The sequence below is a fragment of the Panthera pardus genome, unplaced genomic scaffold, assembly GCF_024362965.1.
Source record: "Panthera pardus isolate Hobbes unplaced genomic scaffold, ASM2436296v1 HiC_scaffold_20, whole genome shotgun sequence".
Lineage (NCBI taxonomy): Eukaryota > Metazoa > Chordata > Mammalia > Carnivora > Felidae > Panthera > Panthera pardus.
In genome coordinates, this window is record NW_026526766.1 from 91,989,428 (window position 1) to 92,009,086 (window position 19,659).

General features: G+C 65.0%; 1 protein-coding gene across 1 annotated transcript in view; it reads left to right on the top strand.

Annotated features, from left to right (window-relative positions):
• The window catches only part of NOTCH1 (notch receptor 1), a 44,671-nt gene extending 30,304 nt beyond the window's left edge, over positions 1-14,367 (top strand). The window contains 25 exon segments of the mRNA XM_053908540.1: positions 476-704; positions 1,331-1,532; positions 2,183-2,336; positions 2,457-2,641; positions 3,155-3,287; positions 3,598-3,855; positions 3,929-4,041; positions 4,544-5,115; positions 5,313-5,469; positions 5,471-5,648; positions 5,651-5,692; positions 5,695-5,740; positions 6,251-6,398; positions 7,105-7,322; positions 7,492-7,579; positions 7,679-7,699; positions 7,701-7,845; positions 8,362-8,637; positions 8,640-8,656; positions 9,711-9,785; positions 9,787-9,859; positions 9,946-10,043; positions 11,186-12,482; positions 12,485-12,526; positions 12,529-14,367. Coding sequence (XP_053764515.1) covers positions 476-704; positions 1,331-1,532; positions 2,183-2,336; positions 2,457-2,641; positions 3,155-3,287; positions 3,598-3,855; positions 3,929-4,041; positions 4,544-5,115; positions 5,313-5,469; positions 5,471-5,648; positions 5,651-5,692; positions 5,695-5,740; positions 6,251-6,398; positions 7,105-7,322; positions 7,492-7,579; positions 7,679-7,699; positions 7,701-7,845; positions 8,362-8,637; positions 8,640-8,656; positions 9,711-9,785; positions 9,787-9,859; positions 9,946-10,043; positions 11,186-12,482; positions 12,485-12,526; positions 12,529-12,614 — 4,853 coding nt within the window. The 3' untranslated portion in view covers positions 12,615-14,367.
• The last annotated feature ends 5,292 nt before the right edge of the window (positions 14,368-19,659 follow it).

Here is a 19,659-nt window from a genome sequence, read left to right on the forward strand (position 1 = left end):
CACCAGGCGGGAGGACCCACGACGCAGTGCCCGGGGACATGCCCAGGGCACTGGGCTCAATTAGAGGAAGTGCTGGGGGGCGCGCGGTGGGGGGGGGGGGGGGGGCTGCTGCTTGCACAGCTGTGGGCCTCGCGGGGACCAGGGGCGGTTCTGGGTGGTTCCAGAAGCCTCCCGAGCCACCGCCCCTCCCCGCGGGCTGGGGTAGCTCCTCCCATCGTGCAGCCTTATCGGTCCTTGTCATGACCCAGCAGGGAGCAGGGCTCTCCGACCCCGGGTCGTAGGACGCTGAGGCCCAGACAGGTGTCACCAAGCGGGCAGGGGACACGATGGCGCCAGCCTCGTCGGCCTGACTGTTGAGCTTACACATTCTGCCCCTGCCCTGCCGCCTGGGGCCTAGGAGTGGGGGGCCGTGGGCCCCCAGCTCCGGGGGGACGCCGCAGCCCACCCTCAGGCCTGCCTTCTGTCCCCCCCGCAGACCCGTGCCACAACGGCGGCTCCTGCACAGACGGCGTTAACACGGCTTTCTGCGACTGCCTGCCTGGCTTCCGGGGGGCTTTTTGCGAGGAGGACATCAACGAGTGCGCCAGCAACCCCTGCCACCACGGTGCCAACTGCACCGACTGCGTGGACAGCTACACCTGCACCTGCCCCACGGGCTTCAGCGGCATCCACTGCGAGAACAACACGCCCGACTGCACAGAGAGGCAAGGGCGCCGCACGGGGCAGCAGGCCGCGGGGGCCGGGCACAGCACCTGGCGGCCGGGCACATCCAGCGGGTGTCCACCTGGCCGGCTCTCCCCACCCACCGCGGCAGGCGTCGTGTTCTAAACGAGCCTTGGTCCGCCGACCAGTGTGAGACCCGGGAGCCCGGGGTGGGGGGTTTCTCCTGGAGAACGGGTGTGCCCCCTTCTGTCAGCCTCAACTCTGTGGCCCGTCTTGTTTCGCTTTTTCCCTTGGCCGCCGGGAAGCTCAGCGCTCAGCATTCTCGCACCCTCTGACACACTCATCTACGTTGTCCGTGCAGATTCTGGTTCCTTCCTCATGTTTATGTTAACTACCACATACCCGTGTGTTTAAAGCTCTTCCCGGCGTGACTCGTAAAGGGGGCAGAGGAAGTGGGCGTAAGGTGCCGTGAGAGCTTGCGGTCGGTCCCCGGCCCCGTGCTGGGGCCTCCCGGGGCTTCCCGGGGCCTCCCTGAGGTCATCCGGGCTGCTCGCCGCCTGTTGTAGCTGTCGGGCCCCTTCCGCCGCAGTCTGAGTCCGGGGGAAGCTTCTCGGGCAGGGCCGTGCGCCCCCCTCACCCTTCTCCCCTGCTGCTTGCTCGCCTCCAGCTCCTGTTTCAACGGCGGCACCTGCGTGGACGGCATCAGCTCCTTCACCTGTCTGTGTCCGCCTGGCTTCACGGGCAGCTACTGCCAGCACGACGTCAACGAGTGTGATTCTCGGCCCTGCCTGCACGGCGGCACCTGCCAGGACAGCTACGGGACCTACAAGTGCACCTGCCCACAGGGCTACACGGGCCTCAACTGCCAGGTGAGCGACGGGCTGCAGGGGCGCCCGCGGTGCGTCGTCACGGCCACCCTGCCCGGCCCCGGCCGTCGGCCTCCCCGCGCCGCTGGTGGACCGGTGCGGCGAGAGCCGGGCCGGGAGGGCAGGGGTGGCCTTGGCCGCGCGGCTCCTGGGACCTGGCCGGCCGGCTGGCCCAGCGCCCGGCCCAAGGCCACGTGCCACCTAGGGAATCGGGTGGGGAATGGGGCCGCGCTCAGCTCGGGTGCAAGGGTTTACGAAGCAAGAGTGAGAAAGAAGCAGGGGAGGAACGGAGCTGAAAGCCAGCGTCTTTCCGGAAAACACGGAAAAGTACCGAAGCCTCGTCTTTATTAAAGAGTCTCACGTGAGATGTGTCACAAGGCTTCCGACAGAGTAGCTTACTTACAGAGAGGACTCTTTCGACGGCAGGCTGCTGGTGTTCGGGATTTGCTGAGGCCCCGAGCACGAGAGCCCCAGCCCCAGGCCGCTCCCGATGGGGGGGGTGGGGGGGGTGGCGGCCCAGGGGCCTCAAGTTCCCGTGTCTGTAGGATGGGCTCACAAGCCCGCGCGGGCGCGAGGTTCTGCGTGTTCCGCACGGCCTCGCGGGGTCAGCCCCGGGAGGGAGCGTAAACACAGGCGACCCCCGCTGTCCCCAGAACCTCGTGCGCTGGTGCGACTCCTCACCGTGTAAGAACGGCGGCAAGTGCTGGCAGACCAACACCCTGTACCGCTGCGAGTGCCACAGCGGCTGGACCGGCCTCTACTGCGACGTGCCCAACGTGTCCTGCGAGGTGGCCGCACGGCGCCGAGGTAACCCCGCGGCCCGGCCGGCCCAGGGTTCCCCGGCGCCCCCCCCCCCCCCCCCCGGGTGTCCACCCCCTGATGCCAGGAGGTCTGAGGCCCCCTCCCTCTGCTTCCCCCGCCCCCCAGACATCAACGTCACCCACCTGTGCCGGAACGGGGGGCTCTGCATGGACGCGGGCAACACGCACCACTGTCGCTGCCAGGCCGGCTACACGGGCAGCTACTGCGAGGACCAGGTGGACGAGTGCTCGCCCAGCCCCTGCCAGAATGGGGCCACCTGCACCGACTACCCTGGCGGCTACTCCTGCGAGGTGGGGACCCGTCCCGGGGGGGCAAGGGGTGCCGGCTGTGAGTGTGGCAGGCCCCGGGCCGCGAGCAGGCTCCGTGGGGAGGACTAAACCCGACTTTACGCAGTCCCAGTAAGGGAGGGCGGTGGTAATCAGGGAAGACTGCCTGGTGGAGGTGTCCCGCGGCGGGGGGAGCCGGGAAGAAGAAGAATACCCGGGAATATGGGTGGGGTTTCCGTCTGGGTCCCCTCCCCAAGAGCTCTGTCTCCGGGCTCAGCTGACACCTGCCCCGGGGCCTCCACCTCATGGCCACAGGACGCGCTCTGGCCTGAGCTCCGGGCAGTGACCCTCAGCTTATCAGAGTCGGCTGGGCAAGGGTCTCCCTCTGGGCCGACCGGGTGTGAGGAACTCAAGCCTTCACGGATCAAGAGAGTGGCCTGTGGTGTGGCCCCGTCAGCCTGCACAGCGGGTAGAGGGCCGCATCTCAGCCGCCCACCAAGCCACAGGCCCCCACCCCTCGTTTGTTTCCCTGCACAGTGCGTGGCCGGGTACCACGGGGTGAACTGCTCTGAGGAGATCAACGAGTGTCTGTCCCACCCATGCCAAAACGGGGGCACCTGCATCGACCTCATCAACACCTACAAGTGTTCCTGTCCCCGGGGCACACAGGGTAAGGAACAGCCACGCCCCAGGGCTGTGCCCCAGGGGAAAGTGGGCAGGCCGGGCCCTGGCCGGAAGCACCCTAGGCCCAGCTCAAGCTTCCGCTCTGCCTTGTGGGGGCAGAAGGCAGGTGCGGGGCTGACCGAGCGAGGCGGGGGAGGGGGGGGGGGCCCAGCCGGGCTGCCCCTGTCGCCAGCGTCCTCTCTCCTGAGCGTCTGTGTGGTCCCATCCCGACCGTTTGCTGAGGGGAGCGCCCCGAGGAGGGAGCCGGGCCGGCGCGTGGCACGCTCAGGCCCCTGACGGCGTCCGCGCTTCTGCAGGTGTGCACTGTGAGGTCAACGTGGACGACTGCAGTCCCCTCATCGACCCCGTCTCCCGGGGCCCCAAGTGCTTTAACAACGGCACCTGCGTGGACCAGGTCGGCGGCTACAGCTGCGCCTGCCCACCCGGCTTCGTGGGCGAGCGCTGTGAGGGAGACGTGAACGAGTGCCTGTCCAACCCCTGCGACGCCCGTGGCACCCAGAACTGCGTGCAGCGCGTCAACGACTTCTACTGCGAGTGTCGCGCGGGCCATACAGGTGGGTGCCGCGGCAAGGTGGGGCGGAGGCCGCGGGGGCCGGGCAAGCCCCTCACGCCTGCTCTCGTCCCCAGGACGCCGCTGTGAGTCGGTCATCAACGGCTGTAAGGGCAGGCCCTGCCAGAACGGGGGCACTTGCGCCGTGGCCTCCAACACTGCCCGCGGGTTCATCTGCAAGTGCCCGGCGGTAGGTGCAGCCGTGGGGGGCTCCTTGGTCCGCAGGTGGCGGGAGGGTACCCCCTCGATGCCTCACACACCATGCTCCAGAGGGCGGGGCTTGGTTGGAGCTGGGCGTTACCGAGAGCGAGCGGTTTCTCGGAGCAGTGTCAGCTTTAGGGAAAGACTGTGCAGGCACTGGCCACGCCCCTTTGCACACACCCAACTTCCTGTTTCAGCATCTCGACTTCTCCCGGTAGGGGTTACGGTGGGGGAGCCAACACCGGGAGGAGCCGGAGCTGAACCTTCAGGGTCGCTCCTGGCGCGGGCAGGCTTTGGGCTCTGAGATGCGGTGTCACACCCCCGCCGGTGCGGTGCCCCGCTGGGTTCCTCAGGGCCCCGCGCATCCTCTCCCCTCCCGGGACGGGTCGTCGTGGGCCCTCTCCCAGGCGAGGGGGGCGCGGAGAGGCAGCGGCATCGCTGGGCGGGCAGGGGTCCCCCTGACGCGTGCCCGCGGCTGCCTGTCCCCGCAGGGCTTCGAGGGCGCCACGTGCGAGAACGACGCGCGCGCCTGCGGGAGCCTGCGCTGCCTCAACGGCGGCACGTGCATCTCGGGCCCGCGCAGCCCCACCTGCCTGTGCCTGGGCCCCTTCACGGGCCCCGAGTGCCAGTTCCCGGCCGGCAGCCCCTGCGTGGGCGGCAACCCCTGCTACAACCAGGGCAGCTGCGAGCCGATGCCCGAGAGCCCCTTCTACCGCTGCCTGTGCCCCGCCAAGTTCAACGGGCTCCTGTGCCACATCCTGGACTACAGCTTCGGGGGCGGCCTGGGCGTCGACATCCCCCCGCCGCAGATCGAGGAGGCGTGCGAGCTGCCCGAGTGCCGCGAGGAGGCGGGCAACAAGGTGTGCAGCCTGGGCTGCAACAACCACGCGTGCGGCTGGGACGGCGGCGACTGCTCCCTCAACTTCAACGACCCCTGGCAGAACTGCTCGCAGTCGCTGCAGTGCTGGAAGTACTTCAGCGACGGCCGCTGCGACAGCCAGTGCAACTCGGCCGGGTGCCTGTTCGACGGCTTCGACTGCCAGCGCGCGGACGGCCAGTGCAAGTGAGGCGGCGTGGGGGGGGCGGGGCGCCCGGGGGGAGGGGCCTGGGGCGTGGGCGGGACTCAGGCCGGGCGGCGGGGGGCGGGGCCAATGGGGGGCGGGGGTTCAGGCGGACTTGGGGGGGGGGAGGCGGGAGGCCGGGCCAGGGGCGCGTGGGCGGGGCCCGGCGGCGGCCGCCTGAGCGCCCCTGCGCCTGCAGCCCCCTGTACGACCAGTACTGCAAGGACCACTTCGGTGACGGGCACTGCGACCAGGGCTGCAACAGCGCCGAGTGCGAGTGGGACGGGCTGGACTGCGCGGAGCACGTGCCCGAGCGGCTGGCGGCCGGCGCGCTGGTGCTGGTGGTGCTGACGCCGCCCGCAGCAGCTGCGCAACAACTCCCTGCACTTCCTGCGGGAGCTCAGCCGCCTGCTGCACACCAACGTGGTCTTCAAGCGCGACGCGCACGGCCAGCCCATGGTCTTCCCCTACTACGGCCGCGAGGAGGAGCTGCGCAAACACCCCATCAAGCGCGCCGTGGACGGCTGGGCCGCGCCGGGGCCCTGCTCGACCGGGTGGAGGCCGCCCTGCTCCCGGGCGGCGGGGCCGCCGCCGGCGCCGGGAGCTGGACCCCATGGACATCCGCGGGTGAGTGGGCGCCTGCGGGTGAAGGAGACCGAGGGTCCCGCGAGTCCAGGACTGATAGGGCCCCGCGCCGGCGGCGTTCCTGCCGGAGCTGCTGACCCCCCCCCCTCCCCCCTGCCCAGCCGGTGTTCCAGCGCTGGGGTCAGCTCCCAGATGGGAACCAGACCCCTGAGGTCTCTGTCCTTCTGAGATGGGGGAGAGGGTGCTTGTGGCTCCCAAGGGGACAGTGGAGGGTGGCAGGGCCAGGTGGGAGAGCGCTTTGAGGGGTGTCTGGGGAGCACCTGCCGTGGGCTGGGTTTGCTGGGCTGGAGACAGAGCACACTGACCCCCCCCACACCCGCCCCCACCCCCCACGTCATTCTGTACAGACCTGGCTCCCTGCAACCCCAGACCGCCCTCCCTTTCTGGGAGCATCTCCCCGCATCGGGACCACGCCTGAGCCAGAGGGGTAAACTGGGCGGCGGCAGGGCATAAACCTGCGGTCTGAGCCCCCTGACCTGCGTGTCCCCCCAGATCCATTGTCTACCTGGAGATTGACAACCGGCAGTGTGTCCAGTCGTCCTCACAATGCTTCCAGAGCGCCACGGACGTGGCCGCCTTCCTGGGTGCCCTCGCCTCGCTGGGCAGCCTCAACATCCCCTACAAGATCGAGGCCGTGCAGAGTGAGTGGCCCACCCCAGCCGTGCTCCCTTGGGGACAGTTTGCTGGCTTCTAGGAAGAGCCTACCAGGGAGGGGTCAAGTCTCCTAGTCCCCCCTCCAAAAACGTTCTTGTTCTTTGTGCCATTTGCCGCCTATGGGTGTGTGTGCGTCATGCCATCCAGAGCTAGGGAACCACTTTTTCTGGGATTTTCTGCCTGGTGCGCCCTCCCTCCCCGTAATGACAGCTGTCGGTGTGGCTGGCCCAGGGGGACGGACAGACACATCTGCCGGAAAGTGGGAGCCCGTTCCTCCCCCCTCTCATCCCCCTGATTTTTCTTTGTTGGGTATTATTTCAAAATCATTACAGCTTTTTAAAAAAGAGAGAGAGAGAGAAGAATTGATCGGTGTCATGTGAAGTGTTGAAGTTTGTATCTTGAAAATCCTCCTAAATCCTTTGTCTTAACAGCTCCATGCGAGTGCAGTGATTTGAAGTTGGCTAATCCTCCCTTAAAGGAGAAAAAAGTAGAAGCCGTCTCCAGATAGTCGGCTGGTGCAGGAGAGAATTTAGCGATAGTTTGCAATTCTGATTAATCGCGTAGAAAATGACCTTATTTTGGGGGGCGGGTTGGAGGAGGGTGGGTGAGGAGGCGCCCAGCTGTGGAGCCAGTCCGCTGCCCCCCGGCTGCCGGCCTGCCGCGTAGCCGCCGCCTGATGTCCCGGCGCCCGCAGTGAGACCGTGGAGCCGCCCCCGCCCCCGCAGCTGCACTTCATGTACGTGGCCGTGGCCGCCTTCGTGCTCCTCTTCTTTGTGGGCTGCGGGGTGCTGCTGTCCCGCAAGCGTCGGCGGCAGCATGGACAGCTCTGGTTCCCGGAGGGCTTCAAGGTGTCAGAGGCCAGCAAGAAGAAGCGGCGGGAGCCCCTCGGCGAGGACTCCGTGGGCCTCAAGTTAGTGGATGCCGCTGCGGCCCGTGGGGGGCGTGGGGGAGACGGGAGCCGCCCCCTGCGCGCCCATGGGCCTCACCTCGCGCGGTCCGAGGGCGTCGGGCGGCCACCCGAGCCGTGGCCTCGGGGAGGAGCCCCGCTCAGCGTCGCTTTCCCGACCCCTTGCCCCCAGGCCCCTGAAGAACGCGTCGGATGGTGCTCTCATGGACGACAGCCAGCACGAGTGGGGTGACGAGGATCTGGAGGCCAAGAAGTTCCGGGTGAGTCGGGTGGGCTCCAGGGCCTCCCCGGGCGGCCTCAGCCCTGCCCCGGGACCCCCCCCCCCCATGACAGGGCTCTCTGCTCACACCCTTCCTCAGTTCGAGGAGCCAGTGGTTCTCCCCCGACCTGGATGACCAGGCAGATCACCGGCAGTGGACCCAGCAGCACCTGGACGCTGCCGACCTGCGTGTGTCCGCCATGGCCCCCACGCCACCCCAGGGCGAGGCCGACGCCGACAGCATGGATGTGAACGTCCGAGGGCCGGGTAGGTGCACAGCCGGCCACCCGCACCGCCCCCCCCCCCCCCAGAGGCTCTAGGGGTCCCCCTTGTCCAGCCGCCTGCCTGGGGTCAGTATTCAGGAAGCCGAGCACGGGGGCAAGGTGTGCTCTCTCCTTGGAGCGGGACAAGACGTCCCAGGAGACGCCGTGTCCTTAGCTGGCTCTGTCCTGGGGGTGGCTCTCTGCCCGCCAAGTTAATTTCTTGTCTCGAAGCGGCCAAGCTGTGGGTTTCCCAACCACGCGACTCTTACGTCGCTTGTTCTCGGGTGGGTTATTGCTGAAGGTCCCGGGCGGGTCAGGAGGCCAAGCTGCAGGGTCCTCATTGCCTCCGGCCAGTTGGCGGCCGAACCTGGCTCTGCCCCTTGGGGAGCTCAGGTTGATTGTGGTGGCTCCGGGCGGCATGGCCGTGGGTGCCCAGCCCCGCGGGACCGGCAGCACCGCCCTGGGGCCGCTGCCGGGGGCCGGCCTTCCTGACGGAGCGCTTGTCCCTGCCTTCACACAGACGGCTTCACGCCCCTCATGATCGCCTCCTGCAGCGGAGGGGGCCTGGAGACGGGCAACAGCGAGGAGGAGGAGGACGCGCCCGCCGTCATCTCCGACTTCATCTATCAGGGCGCCAGTCTGCACAACCAGACGGACCGCACTGGCGAGACCGCCCTGCACCTGGCTGCCCGCTACTCGCGCTCCGACGCGGCCAAGCGCCTGCTGGAAGCCAGCGCCGACGCCAACATCCAGGACAACATGGGCCGCACCCCGCTGCACGCAGCCGTGTCTGCCGACGGCAGGGCGTCTTCCAGGTGGGCAGCTGCGGCCACGCGAGCCCCTCTGCCTCCCGGTCAGGGCTGTCGACCGGGCTCACGGAGCCCCAGAGCCCCGATACCAAGTGTAACCTCGGCGGGGCTCGTGCTGAACGGGCGCTCTGAGTCGCGCATTCGCGGGGGAGGCGGGCCGCCAGGAGGTGGCAGCGCTTCCTCACCCCCACCCGAGACGGCCTCCTGGTCCCGCTGTGGCGGCCCATCACGGCCTCCCGCCTCCCGATCAGCCTTGGCTGGAGGCGTAGCTGGCGGCGGCGGTGAAAAGAAGGGTTTAGGGGCTGCGGCTTGCTGCTGGGAGCCCGGGGCAAGGGTGGGTCCGGGGAATTGGACGTCTGGGTTTTTGGGGAACATCCCCACACGGGCTCCTTTTGCAAGCCTCCAACTGGTTCCCCTGCCGCGCGCCCACAGGCTCCGAGCAGCCGTGCCCTCAACAGACAGGCAAGGTGGGGCATAAGCGGGGGGGGGGGGGGGGGGGGGTCATCACAGAGCTGTAATTTAGTGAGTTTTTAGCACGTTATCTTGCTGCAGATGTAGGCAGTGAGGCTAGTGAGAGAGGAGAGGAGCATTGAAACGAGCCCCCTGGAGCAGGCTCTGTTTGCTCCCACGGCCTTGGTGGCACAGAGACACGTAAATTCCCACGGGCATCTCGTGGGCGTGAGGCCAGCCCTTTTCACCCACCGGTGGGCAGGGACTGTCCTTCTCGCCTGTGGCCCCGGGCACAGCGGCACGTGAGGCAGGGCCTGCCCCTCTTCTGTGTGTCTGCAGGGACACGGCGGGTCTCAGCGGTCTGAGTCCGCGACTCAGACGTGGTTCTGCCCGCTGTGGCTGGGCGGGGGACTTCACCCCTGTGGGTCCTGGGCGGTGGTGGCAGGATTAGATGAGCGCGTCGGCCCCTGGATCCTCCAGCGGTGGCCGGCGGAGCTCCGCCCTTCCTGCTCCCCCCCCCCCCACCGCCCGGGCTGGTCCAAGAGGGGGCTTTGTCGCCGGCGGCCCTTGACTCCCGTTTGCCAAGCCTGCCCCCTCCTCTGTCGCGTAGATCCTGATCCGGAACCGAGCCACGGACCTGGACGCGCGCATGCACGATGGCACGACGCCGCTGATCCTGGCCGCCCCGCCTGGCGGTGGAGGGCATGCTGGAAGATCTCGTCAACTCGCATGCCGACGTCAACGCCGTGGACGACCTGGGTGAGCCGGGCCGCGCGGTCCAGCCCGCGGTGGGTGGGCCCCGTGCCGCCTGCCCTGCCCCAACCTCCTCTCTGCCCCGCACACAGGCAAGTCCGCACTGCACTGGGCCGCCGCCGTGAACAACGTGGAGGCGGCTGTCGTGCTCCTGAAGAACGGGGCCAACAAGGACATGCAAAACAACAAGGTGGGCTCGCGGGCCGGCGGCACGGGGCCCGGGCGAGGCTGGCGAGTCCCCTTCACCCGGCGCCACCCCTTTCTGGCCACGGGACCACCGAGCCGTGGGCAGAAACTCCAGACGTGGGCCGTCCCGGTGAGGGCCCCCGAGCTCGTGCGTGGGTGGCACCAGCTCTTTTCCCTCGTTGACCACGTTCGCCGACACCTCCCGGGCGGGCGCGTGCGTCTCAGCTCCGTAAAGGGTGCGACCGCAGCTGTCCCGTGTCCCCACGACCTGCGCCGCACTTTCTGTCCCCGGCCGTCACCGGGCGGGTGGTGCACGTAGAGCCCTGTCGCTGGTGGTGCGGGGGCGTGGCACATGGCAAGGCCCCCGGTTAAGCGTGAGCGGCCACTTGCCTGCACACGGAACTCGCCCGTCACTGCTGTGGTCTGTCCCCGAAGCGAGGGAAACGCTTTGCTCCCTAGCTCCTTGGCGGCCAGGCCCTGTCCACATCTCCCTGACCCGACCTGGGTCTCCCTCCTTCCTTCCTGGGGGACACAGCAGCCGTTGGGACCCGGGAACCCCTGAGTCCCCTGCGGGCCAGGCTTTGTCGCCGCCTCCCACTGGGGACACTGAGCCTCAGAGATGCAGCGGCCGCCGGAAGGGCATCGGGCCGTGGCCAAAGCCTTGTGTGAGCCAGAGAGGCCCCGTCAGGCCACGCAACAGCCTCACCGGGGACGTGTGGCACGCCCACCGTATAGATGAGAACACCGAGACTCGGAAGGAGCCGAGACGTCAGGGTCACTTGGGGACTGTGTGGATGGGGAACCCACCCCGGGGTGCCCAAGGACGCCCCTCAGGGATCCCCAGGTCCCTGAAATTGCTGCACTGTTTGTGGCTACGGCGTTCTGGAGGAGAGAGAGGCCACAGGTGTAGATTTCCAGTGGTGTCTGTGCCCCTCCCAAAGGTAAAGTCCTGGCGATTCAGCAGAATCTAGAACCCGACGGGCTGCCTGGGAGCAGGTCTCAGAAGACGTATTTAGGGCTATTTCCTCTTTAAGACATCACGAGGCCACGTCACGGTGCGGTTAAGGGATAGGGTCGACGTGAGCCTCCCGTCTCCCGCGGCGGGTCCTCTGGCGACCCCCCCACCTCCCCTTTGCCCGTTCCCAGGAGGAGACGCCCCTGTTCCTGGCCGCTCGGGAGGGCAGCTACGAGACCGCCAAGGTGCTGCTGGACCACTTCGCCAACCGGGACATCACGGACCACATGGACCGCCTGCCCCGTGACATCGCCCAGGAGCGCATGCATCACGACATCGTGCGGCTGTTGGACGAGTACAGCCTGGCGCGCAGCCCCCAGCTGCACGGCACGGCCCTGGGTGGCGCGCCCACGCTGTCCCCGCCGCTCTGCTCCCCCGGCAGCTACCTGGGCAACCTCAAGCCCGCCGTGCAGGGCAAGAAGGCCCGCAAGCCCAGCACCAAGGGCCTGGCCTGCGGCGGCAAGGAGGCCAAAGACCTCAAGGCACGCAGGAAGAAGCCCCAGGACGGCAAGGGCTGCCTGCTGGACAGCTCGAGCGTGCTGTCGCCCGTGGACTCCCTCGAGTCGCCGCACGGCTACCTGTCGGACGTGGCCTCGCCGCCGCTCCTGCCTTCTCCGTTCCAGCAGTCCCCGGCCGTGCCCCTCAACCACCTGCCCGGCATGCCTGACGCCCACCTGGGCGTCGGCCACCTGAGCGTGGCCGCCAAGCCCGAGATGGCAGGGCTGGGCGGGGGCGGCCGGCTGGCCTTCGAGGCGGGACCCCCGAGGCTCTCCCACCTGCCCGCGGCCTCCAGCACCAGCACGGTCCTGGGCACTGGCGGCGGCGTGAATTTCACCGTGGGTGGGGCCGCGGGCTTGAACGGCCAGTGCGAGTGGCTGTCCCGGCTGCAGAACGGCCTGGTGCCCAACCAGTACAACCCGCTGCGAGGGAACGTGGCGCCGGGCACCCTGAGCACGCAGGCCCCGGCCCTCCAGCACAGCATGATGGGCCCGCTGCACGCCGGCCTGTCCACGGCCGCCCTGTCCCAGATGATGAGCTACCAGGCCCTGCCCGGCACGCGCCTGGCCGGCCAGCCTCACCTGGTGCAGACCCAGCCGCCGCAGCAGAACTTACAGATGCAGCCGCCCAACCTGCAGCCCCAGCCGCCCCAGCCACACCTCGGCGTGGCCTCGGCCGCCGGTGGCCACGTGGGCCGGAGCTTCCTGGGCGGGGAGCCGAGCCAGGCAGACGTGCAGCCGCTGGGCCCCGGCGGCCTGGCCGTGCACACCATCCTGCCGCAGGACAGCCAGGCCCTGCCCGCCACGCTGGCCCCGCCCATGACCACCGCGCAGTTCCTGACCCCGCCCTCGCAGCATAGCTACTCCTCCTCGCCCGCGGACAACACCCCCAGCCACCAGCTGCAGGTGCCTGAGCACCCCTTCCTCACCCCGTCCCCGAGTCCCCCGACCAGTGGTCCAGCTCGTCACCGCATTCCACGTCTCTGACTGGTCCGAGGGCATCTCCAGCCCGCCCACCAGCACGCAGTCCCACATCGCCCACATTCCAGAGGCGCTCAAGTAAACAGCCGGCGCCCCAGCGGGACCCCGTGCTTCCTTTCCCAAGCCCCGCTGGGGCGCCCGCGTGCGCTCGGCAGACACCGGGACTGACCAAAGGGGCTTTTTCTTAAGAATCGTGTTTTTATACAAAATAAAAGGATGAGGATTTTAATTTTTTTTTTTTTAGTATTTATTTATGTACTTTTATTTTACGAGGAAACACTGCCTTTTTATTTATACGTAATGTTTTCTATGTCTCCAGGTAACAAGTTTTGTCTGTTCCGAGAAAATAAACTAGGTCTCAGTCATGAATTTTCCTACTTATGACATTGTTACGTATTTGTAAAATACAAACAAAGATTCAGGATTTATAAATGCCACTTATTTATTGACTTTTTGTTTTCTTCTTCAAAACCCAAAAAGAAAGGATGCTGGACAAGGGAGGTTTGAACCAGCATTGTCCCGAAGGGGGTGTGGGCCTGCCGCCGTGGCCCGGATGCCCCCGCCCCGCGCCCAGCCCCCTCCCACCCGCCCAGGTCCCCTGCCTTGTGTGAGAAGCTGCATCTCGAGGCAATACAACAGGCAAAACCCCCACACCTTTGGCGTGTGGATTAAGTTGCATTTAAAATAGGAATGTTGTAAAATGTAAATTGTGGTTTCTATGTTTCGGTGGGTTTTTTTTGTAATGATCGCTTTGAAAACATGCTTTTAAAGATGTGTCCTTGGGGGGCACCAAGAGCACATTTCATGGTACCGATCGTGAATCTTTGTTTCGGGTTCAGTATTACATAGCTGTTCATTGGTCTTGTGAGTTCCTGTTCCTTCTAGAAGCTCTTCTGCCCCTGGCCTTGATACTTAAGCTTTGTGTAAGCTGTGGGGTACCCGTCTTGGATGCCACGTGGAGGAATCCCACCCTTTTCTGGGGAAAGACACTGCCCGGGCCACCCCAGCAGCTCAGCGTGGACACTTTCTTCCAGGACAAGTGGAAACGGACTAGCAGCACCTGGGGCCCAGACCCAGCTCGCGGGGTCAGACCCCTCACGGCCCCAGATTGACGAGACCCCAGAACAGTCTCTCAAGACTTTGGAGAAACATGGCTGTGTCCGGCCTCAGTTCCCAGAGACAGATCATCCCACGGCCTGGTGTGTGCGGCTGAGGCGGTGCCCTCGGCAAGGGCGGGGGGGGCGATCCTGCCTGAGGGCCACCCCCACCCCCGGTCTGGGGGTGGGGGGGGGGAGCACGTGCCCAGGGAAGGAGCAGACACTTGCGATATCAAGTATAAGCCTGTGGCAAACTAAATGTCTGTAAATACATTTTTAAAGGTGGATTTTGTTTAAAAAATCTGAATGAACAAGTCTGTCCAGGGTGTCCGGGGTCGTGCTGACAGGGACGTCAGAGCGTGGCTGGGCTCACGACCCGGGCCTTGCCACCTGACCCGCGGCTGCCAGGCCCGTAGCTCATGAGAGCAAACCTGGGGAGGGCACCCCGCTGCCCGCCTTGCCCGGCGGGCGTCGGCCTCCTCCAGGCAGCCCCTCCGACCTCCCCGGGGGCAGTGTTGTGCGTCCCTAGTGGGCATGACCAGACTCGCCCTAGGATGTTGATTCTTGCGGGGTTTGGGAAAAAATAGAGTGTAGTTTACAGCAAAAGGAAACTTTTTAAAAAAGTGATCTACGTGCAAAACTGTAGGTGATGAAAAGGATGTATTTTTTTCTTTCATCTTTTTTTGTTAACCGATTTGCAATAAAAGGAATGCCGACGGTCATCCAGATTTTGCCAAACCTGGTTGTGGCATCGGCTCGCTTTCTTGGGGACGGGGGGCAGAGGGCGGGGCCGGCCTACTCGGAGGGAGGCGGCAATTCTGCCCCCTCGGACGGCCAGGGACGAAGACCGCCCAGCCCTGGCCCTTGGGGTGCTGGGACTACGCCATCTTCAGAAGTTCAGCAGCTGTCTCTGCACGTGTCTGGTCCAGGCCCTGTGCAGGGAGCCGGGGACACGATGTGAGCAAGGGCACGAGCAGCCCATCTCAGGGGACTCCCAAACCTGGGGTGACGCGGCTGCTGGGGCACCAGGCTGGAGGCGGTCCCTTCTGCCTCAGTTAGGGGGCAGGGCACCACTTGGACCCAGGAAGCCCACTACACACAGCAGGTGCACAGGGAGGGGCCCAGGGCCCAGCAGGAGGGCAAAGGGAGCCACCGCCGAAGTGCCTGAGCAGGGACACCACGGCGGTGACACAGGGAGTGGGGAAGCTTCCATGAAGCCGAGGGAGCCCTGCTGAACAGGGATGTCAGACTGGCCCCGGCCGGGCCCCCACACACGGGCCCCCTCCCCTGCCCTCCCACCTATGCTGCTATCTCCACCGGCCCCACCCCCAGCCGGTGGACTGGAGCCAGATTAACAAAGGGAACGTCTGCTGGGCTCCTCCTGCCTCAAAGTGTCACCCGCCCCCGCGGGCCCAGCCTACCGCAGTACAAGCGTCACCCACAGATTTCCTCGCCGACTCCGGATGCTTCATTCCAGCCCCCCACCCAGATGGGACGAGAGGTCCCGGGGAAAGGACTACGGGAAGCGACCCAACTTCTGTGTGCGAAGGAAGCAGACCCGGCCCGAAATGTGCCCAAAGAACTCCCAGCACCCGGAGATGCCACTCCTAGGTGTACACGCGAAAGAAATTAAAGTTGGCCAAACAAGTCCAGACATGAACGTGTTCCCAGCAGCACTGCTCACAGCCGCCGAGAGGTGGGAGCAGCCCAAACACCGGTCAGCTGATGCGCGGATGGACAAAATATAGATGACACTGTGATGGTTCATGTCACGTGTCACCTTGGCTGGGCCATTTGGCCCAACGCGAGAGGGTTTCTGGACGAGATTAACATTCGAATCAGTGGATGGAATAAAGCAGAGCCGTCCCCAGTGTGGGTGGGCCTCGTCCAATCAGTTGACAGCCGAATGGAACAAAAAGTTTCGGTGAGAGGGAAGGCCTCCGGCTTCACGCTTGACGGGGAACATGGGTCCTTTCTTGCCTTTGCGCTTGGACTGAGACATCCCTTCTCCTTGGGTCTCAAGCCTGCTGACTCTCAGACTAGAGGGTAACCGGCTCCTCTCCTGGTTCTCAGGCCTTCAGACTCAGGCTGGAACCCGAGCATAGACCCTCCCGGGCTCCAGCGTGCTGACCACAGATCTGGGGATAATCTTGTGAGCCAGCTCCCCACCATAAACCTCTTTATACATATATGCACCCCATTGGTTCCGTTTCTCTCGAGGACCCAGACTAATTCTATCCAGTGGGATACGATGTAGCCCTAAAACCCCGTGAAGCCCTGAGACGCCCCACAGCGTGGCCAAACCTCAAAAACATGACGCTGAGTAAAACAAGCCTGACACGCAGGCCACACGGTGTGGGCCTTCATCTGTGGGCAGTGGTCAGAGCAGGTGAGCCCTGAGACGGTGGGAGGGCACAGCGTGGCCCCAGGGCCGGGGCGGGAGGGCAGGGACCGTCACTGGGGCAGGAGAGGTGCGAGCAGACAGGGGTGCTGGGCGCACAGCTAAATGTCACTGAGCTGTTCGCTCCAACAACATTTCCTTTTCCGTTGTACCTCAGTTACTTGTTTAGCAGAAAGGAAGGCCTAGCTGCCTTTGAACTTCCAAGAAGTTTGTTCAGGTTGTGGGGCCCACTGGCGTGGCAGGATGGGCCTCGGGGGGGGGGGGTCCCGCTGGTCTCTGGGGGATCTCTCTGCTCCTCAAAGACCCTGGAGCTCCTGGCAGCGTGAAGGAGGCCCGCAGAGGAGCACGGTGGTGCCCCCTCGAGCCTCACCCTGCTGGAACTCACGCTGGGCGTGGGGCAGCAGACAAGGTCCTGGGGGAGGCTCGTCCCCCACCACAGGCTGCTCCGTCATGTCCCCCGCCCGCCCTGCATCCCCCTCCTCAGGGACTCGTCCCCACCCCCCGACTCCAAAGCGCCGGCTGAGATTCCCACCCATTTTCTCCCTGGGGCTCAAACCCGCTCCCGCTCTCCTGGCTCCAGAGCCCCCACCGCCAACGGGCCCTCCCTCCACCCCGTGGTCCTCATTCCTGGCCGTACAACCTGAGCCGGCCTGATCCGCCAGTCCCTACCGTCAGAAGGACGCCCACCTGGACACCACAGGCCCCCCCCAGGGGGGGCACAGGCCCTGACTTAGATCTGTTATGGCTCAGTAGCGTGTCCCCACCCCCCACAATTTCTATGTTGAAACCGCAGCTCCCGGGACCTCGGGATGTGGCTGTATTTAGAGACATGGTCCTCACAGAGGTAATTAAGGTAAAACGGGCTTGTTAGAGCGCACTCTAATCCGATCTGACGGGTGACCTTATGAGATCAGGACACAGACACGCCCATGGGGACCAGCAGGTGAGGACACAGGAGGAGAAGGCCGGCTGCGAGCCCAGGAGGGAGAACCTCAAGAGGACCAGCCCGGCCCGCACCTGGATCTCAGGCATCCAGCCTCTAGAACTGTGGGGGAGTTCATTTCCGCGAAGCCACTCAGTCTGCGGGGCTCCGCTACGGCAGCCCTAGCAGGCAATACAGGGTCCCAGGTCATACCTCTCAGGGCCCGAATGTGTGTCCCGGGGGCCACAAACGCCAGCAGTAGCCATCAGCCAGCGGGGGCGTCTGCCCTGGGTCCCTGTGCCTCCTCAGGGTGTCACTCCCAGGGATCCGAGGCTTGCACTTTTCAGCATCCCAAACACATGAACCCGCCACGGGGGCTGCCCTACCTGCCCTCCTGACGCTTCCTCAAGGGTGGTTCTCCTTCACGACTGCCTGTTTGAGAGCGGGGGCGGGGAGCACTTTTCCGGGGTCTCAAGGATGATTCAGAGTTGCACCTTCCACATGCAATTCAAATATTTTCGCAGCCACGTTAAAGTGAAAATAAACAAGTGAAGTTTACTAATACATCCTAATAATCCAATACGTCCAACCAATTGTCATCTCAACATGTGATTGACGCACAGTTAATGAGATATTTTACATTATTTTCCTCTCTCTCTCTCTCCCTCTCTCGAACTAGGTCTTTGAAATCCAGTGTGTGTTTCGGGCTATCAGTGCTCCTCAGTGTGGACCGGCCACGTGTTCAGCTGCTGCACGTGGCTGCACCCTGCCACACTGGAAGGCACAGATTTAGACCATGCGGGCACCCGTGGGCACCGGGGAAACCCGAGGCACATCACTGGCTTGGGGTCTTGCTTCACACCGTTCCGGGGTGAGCCCCAAATGTGGCTCCGCACCCCTCTGGCCAGAGCAAAGAGAGGACCGCAGCGGCGCCCACAGATGAGACTGGCAGGGTAGGGCGACACCCAGCCACTCACTGGGCCACTGGGCCACTGGGCCACGCTTCCGGAGCACGGCGGCCGCCAGAGACTGGGCTCGGTGGGGGAGCCGATCTTCCGGCTGGTGCCGCCCTGGTCTCACTGCGGCCCAGTCTTCCGTGGGCCGGTCCCATCCAGAATCCACACCCAGGAGCCCTGTGGGAGGGGACGGCGCCGTGGACCCAGACAGGCGCTGGAGAGCTTCCTGCGGCCGCTCTTGGAGGGGAGTGTCCCGCAGCCGGGGGCCCCGGCACGATGACAAAGTGCTTCAAGCGGGAGCCTGAGCAATGCCGTCGGGCTGGGTGCCCGGGCAGACGGAGACCAGAAGCGCTGCGTCCCCAAGCACTCGGTGGGGGTCGATGCGTTCGGGGAGCCCTGGGTCAGGGCTCGTTTGGACTCTAGATGCTCGTGTGTACCGTGGGCCTCGATGAGGGCAAACGTGCGCGGTGGCTCCCGGACGGACACACCCTGAGGGCCGAGGGCACAGCGCCCGTCGAGCTCAGGCTGGAAATGCTGCTCCCCCAGCACCTCACACACCTGGCTGTGCCCCCCGCCCCGGTTTGTGTCACCTTGTTTTCACCTTCCTCGCAGGTGCTGTTGACCCGAGGCGGGTGACTTGGCTCCTCTGAGCCTCAGGGTCCCCAGGGGAAAAGTGGGAGCTGCTCAGAGCCGACCCCAGAGGCCGCGGGTAGTCAGGACGCAGGGACGGCATGGCCGCTGTGGTGACAAACTCTGAAGCTGGTCTCCCCCAAACCGGGCAGCAGCCCCGCCCAGAGGTCTGCAGGGCAAATGCGACAGGGGCTGAGCGTGAAGCGTCTCGGGTTGGATTTGCCACGTCCACACGGTACTGGACTCGGGCTCGTTCCTGCACCAGAGCCTGTGACGCACCAGCAGAAGCTCCATGGGTCTCCGACACTGAGGGCCGTGACCCTCCTGGTCTCGCGTTTCTCCCTTTTAAAAACTGAGCCCTGGGGCGCCTGGGTGGCTCGGTCGGTTAAGCGTCCGACTTCGGCTCAGGTCACGATCTCGCGGTCTGTGAGTTCAAGCCCCGCGTCGGGCTCTGTGGTGACAGCTCGGAGCCTGAAGCCTGCTTCCGGATTCGGTGTCTCCCCCTCTCTCTGCCCCTCCCCCGTTCATGCTCTGTCTCTCTCTGTCTCAAAAATAAATAAACGTTAAAAAAAAAAAGAAAATTAAAAAAAAAAACAAAACTGAGCCCTAGGAAAGCATGTAACCTTAAGTTACTTATTCTCTACCTTATTTCCTTGTCTGGACAATGGAAAGCGGACGGTGCAAACCTGGCCAAGGCCCTCACCAGGTACCAGCGCCCCTCGTGGGGACAGGACGGTGTGGAATACGGGCGTTCTTGACGGAAAACAACGCCTTCTGGCCCCCGTAGCTGCGGATTAGATCACTGAGCGCAAAGCTCGAAAAATACACGTTTTCTGTTGTCCCATTAAATTCGACTCGTGCAGGATTTACGGAACACCTGCTGTGCTCGGGAGACCAACCCCAGTCCTGGGGGGGTGGGTGGGGCAGGGGGAGTCAGAGATGAAGAAGCCCCTGGAGAGGGCCGCAGTCTAGGGGCCATGTGCGGAGCCAAAACCTTTCATCCTGCTGCACCCAGGCCGGATGCTACAGGAGCCCGGCGTGTCCCAGATGCCAGCACCCGGAAACCCTAGGACTGGAAGGCGGCTCTCTGCCTCCCCCTGCTGGCAGCATCCTGCCAGTGC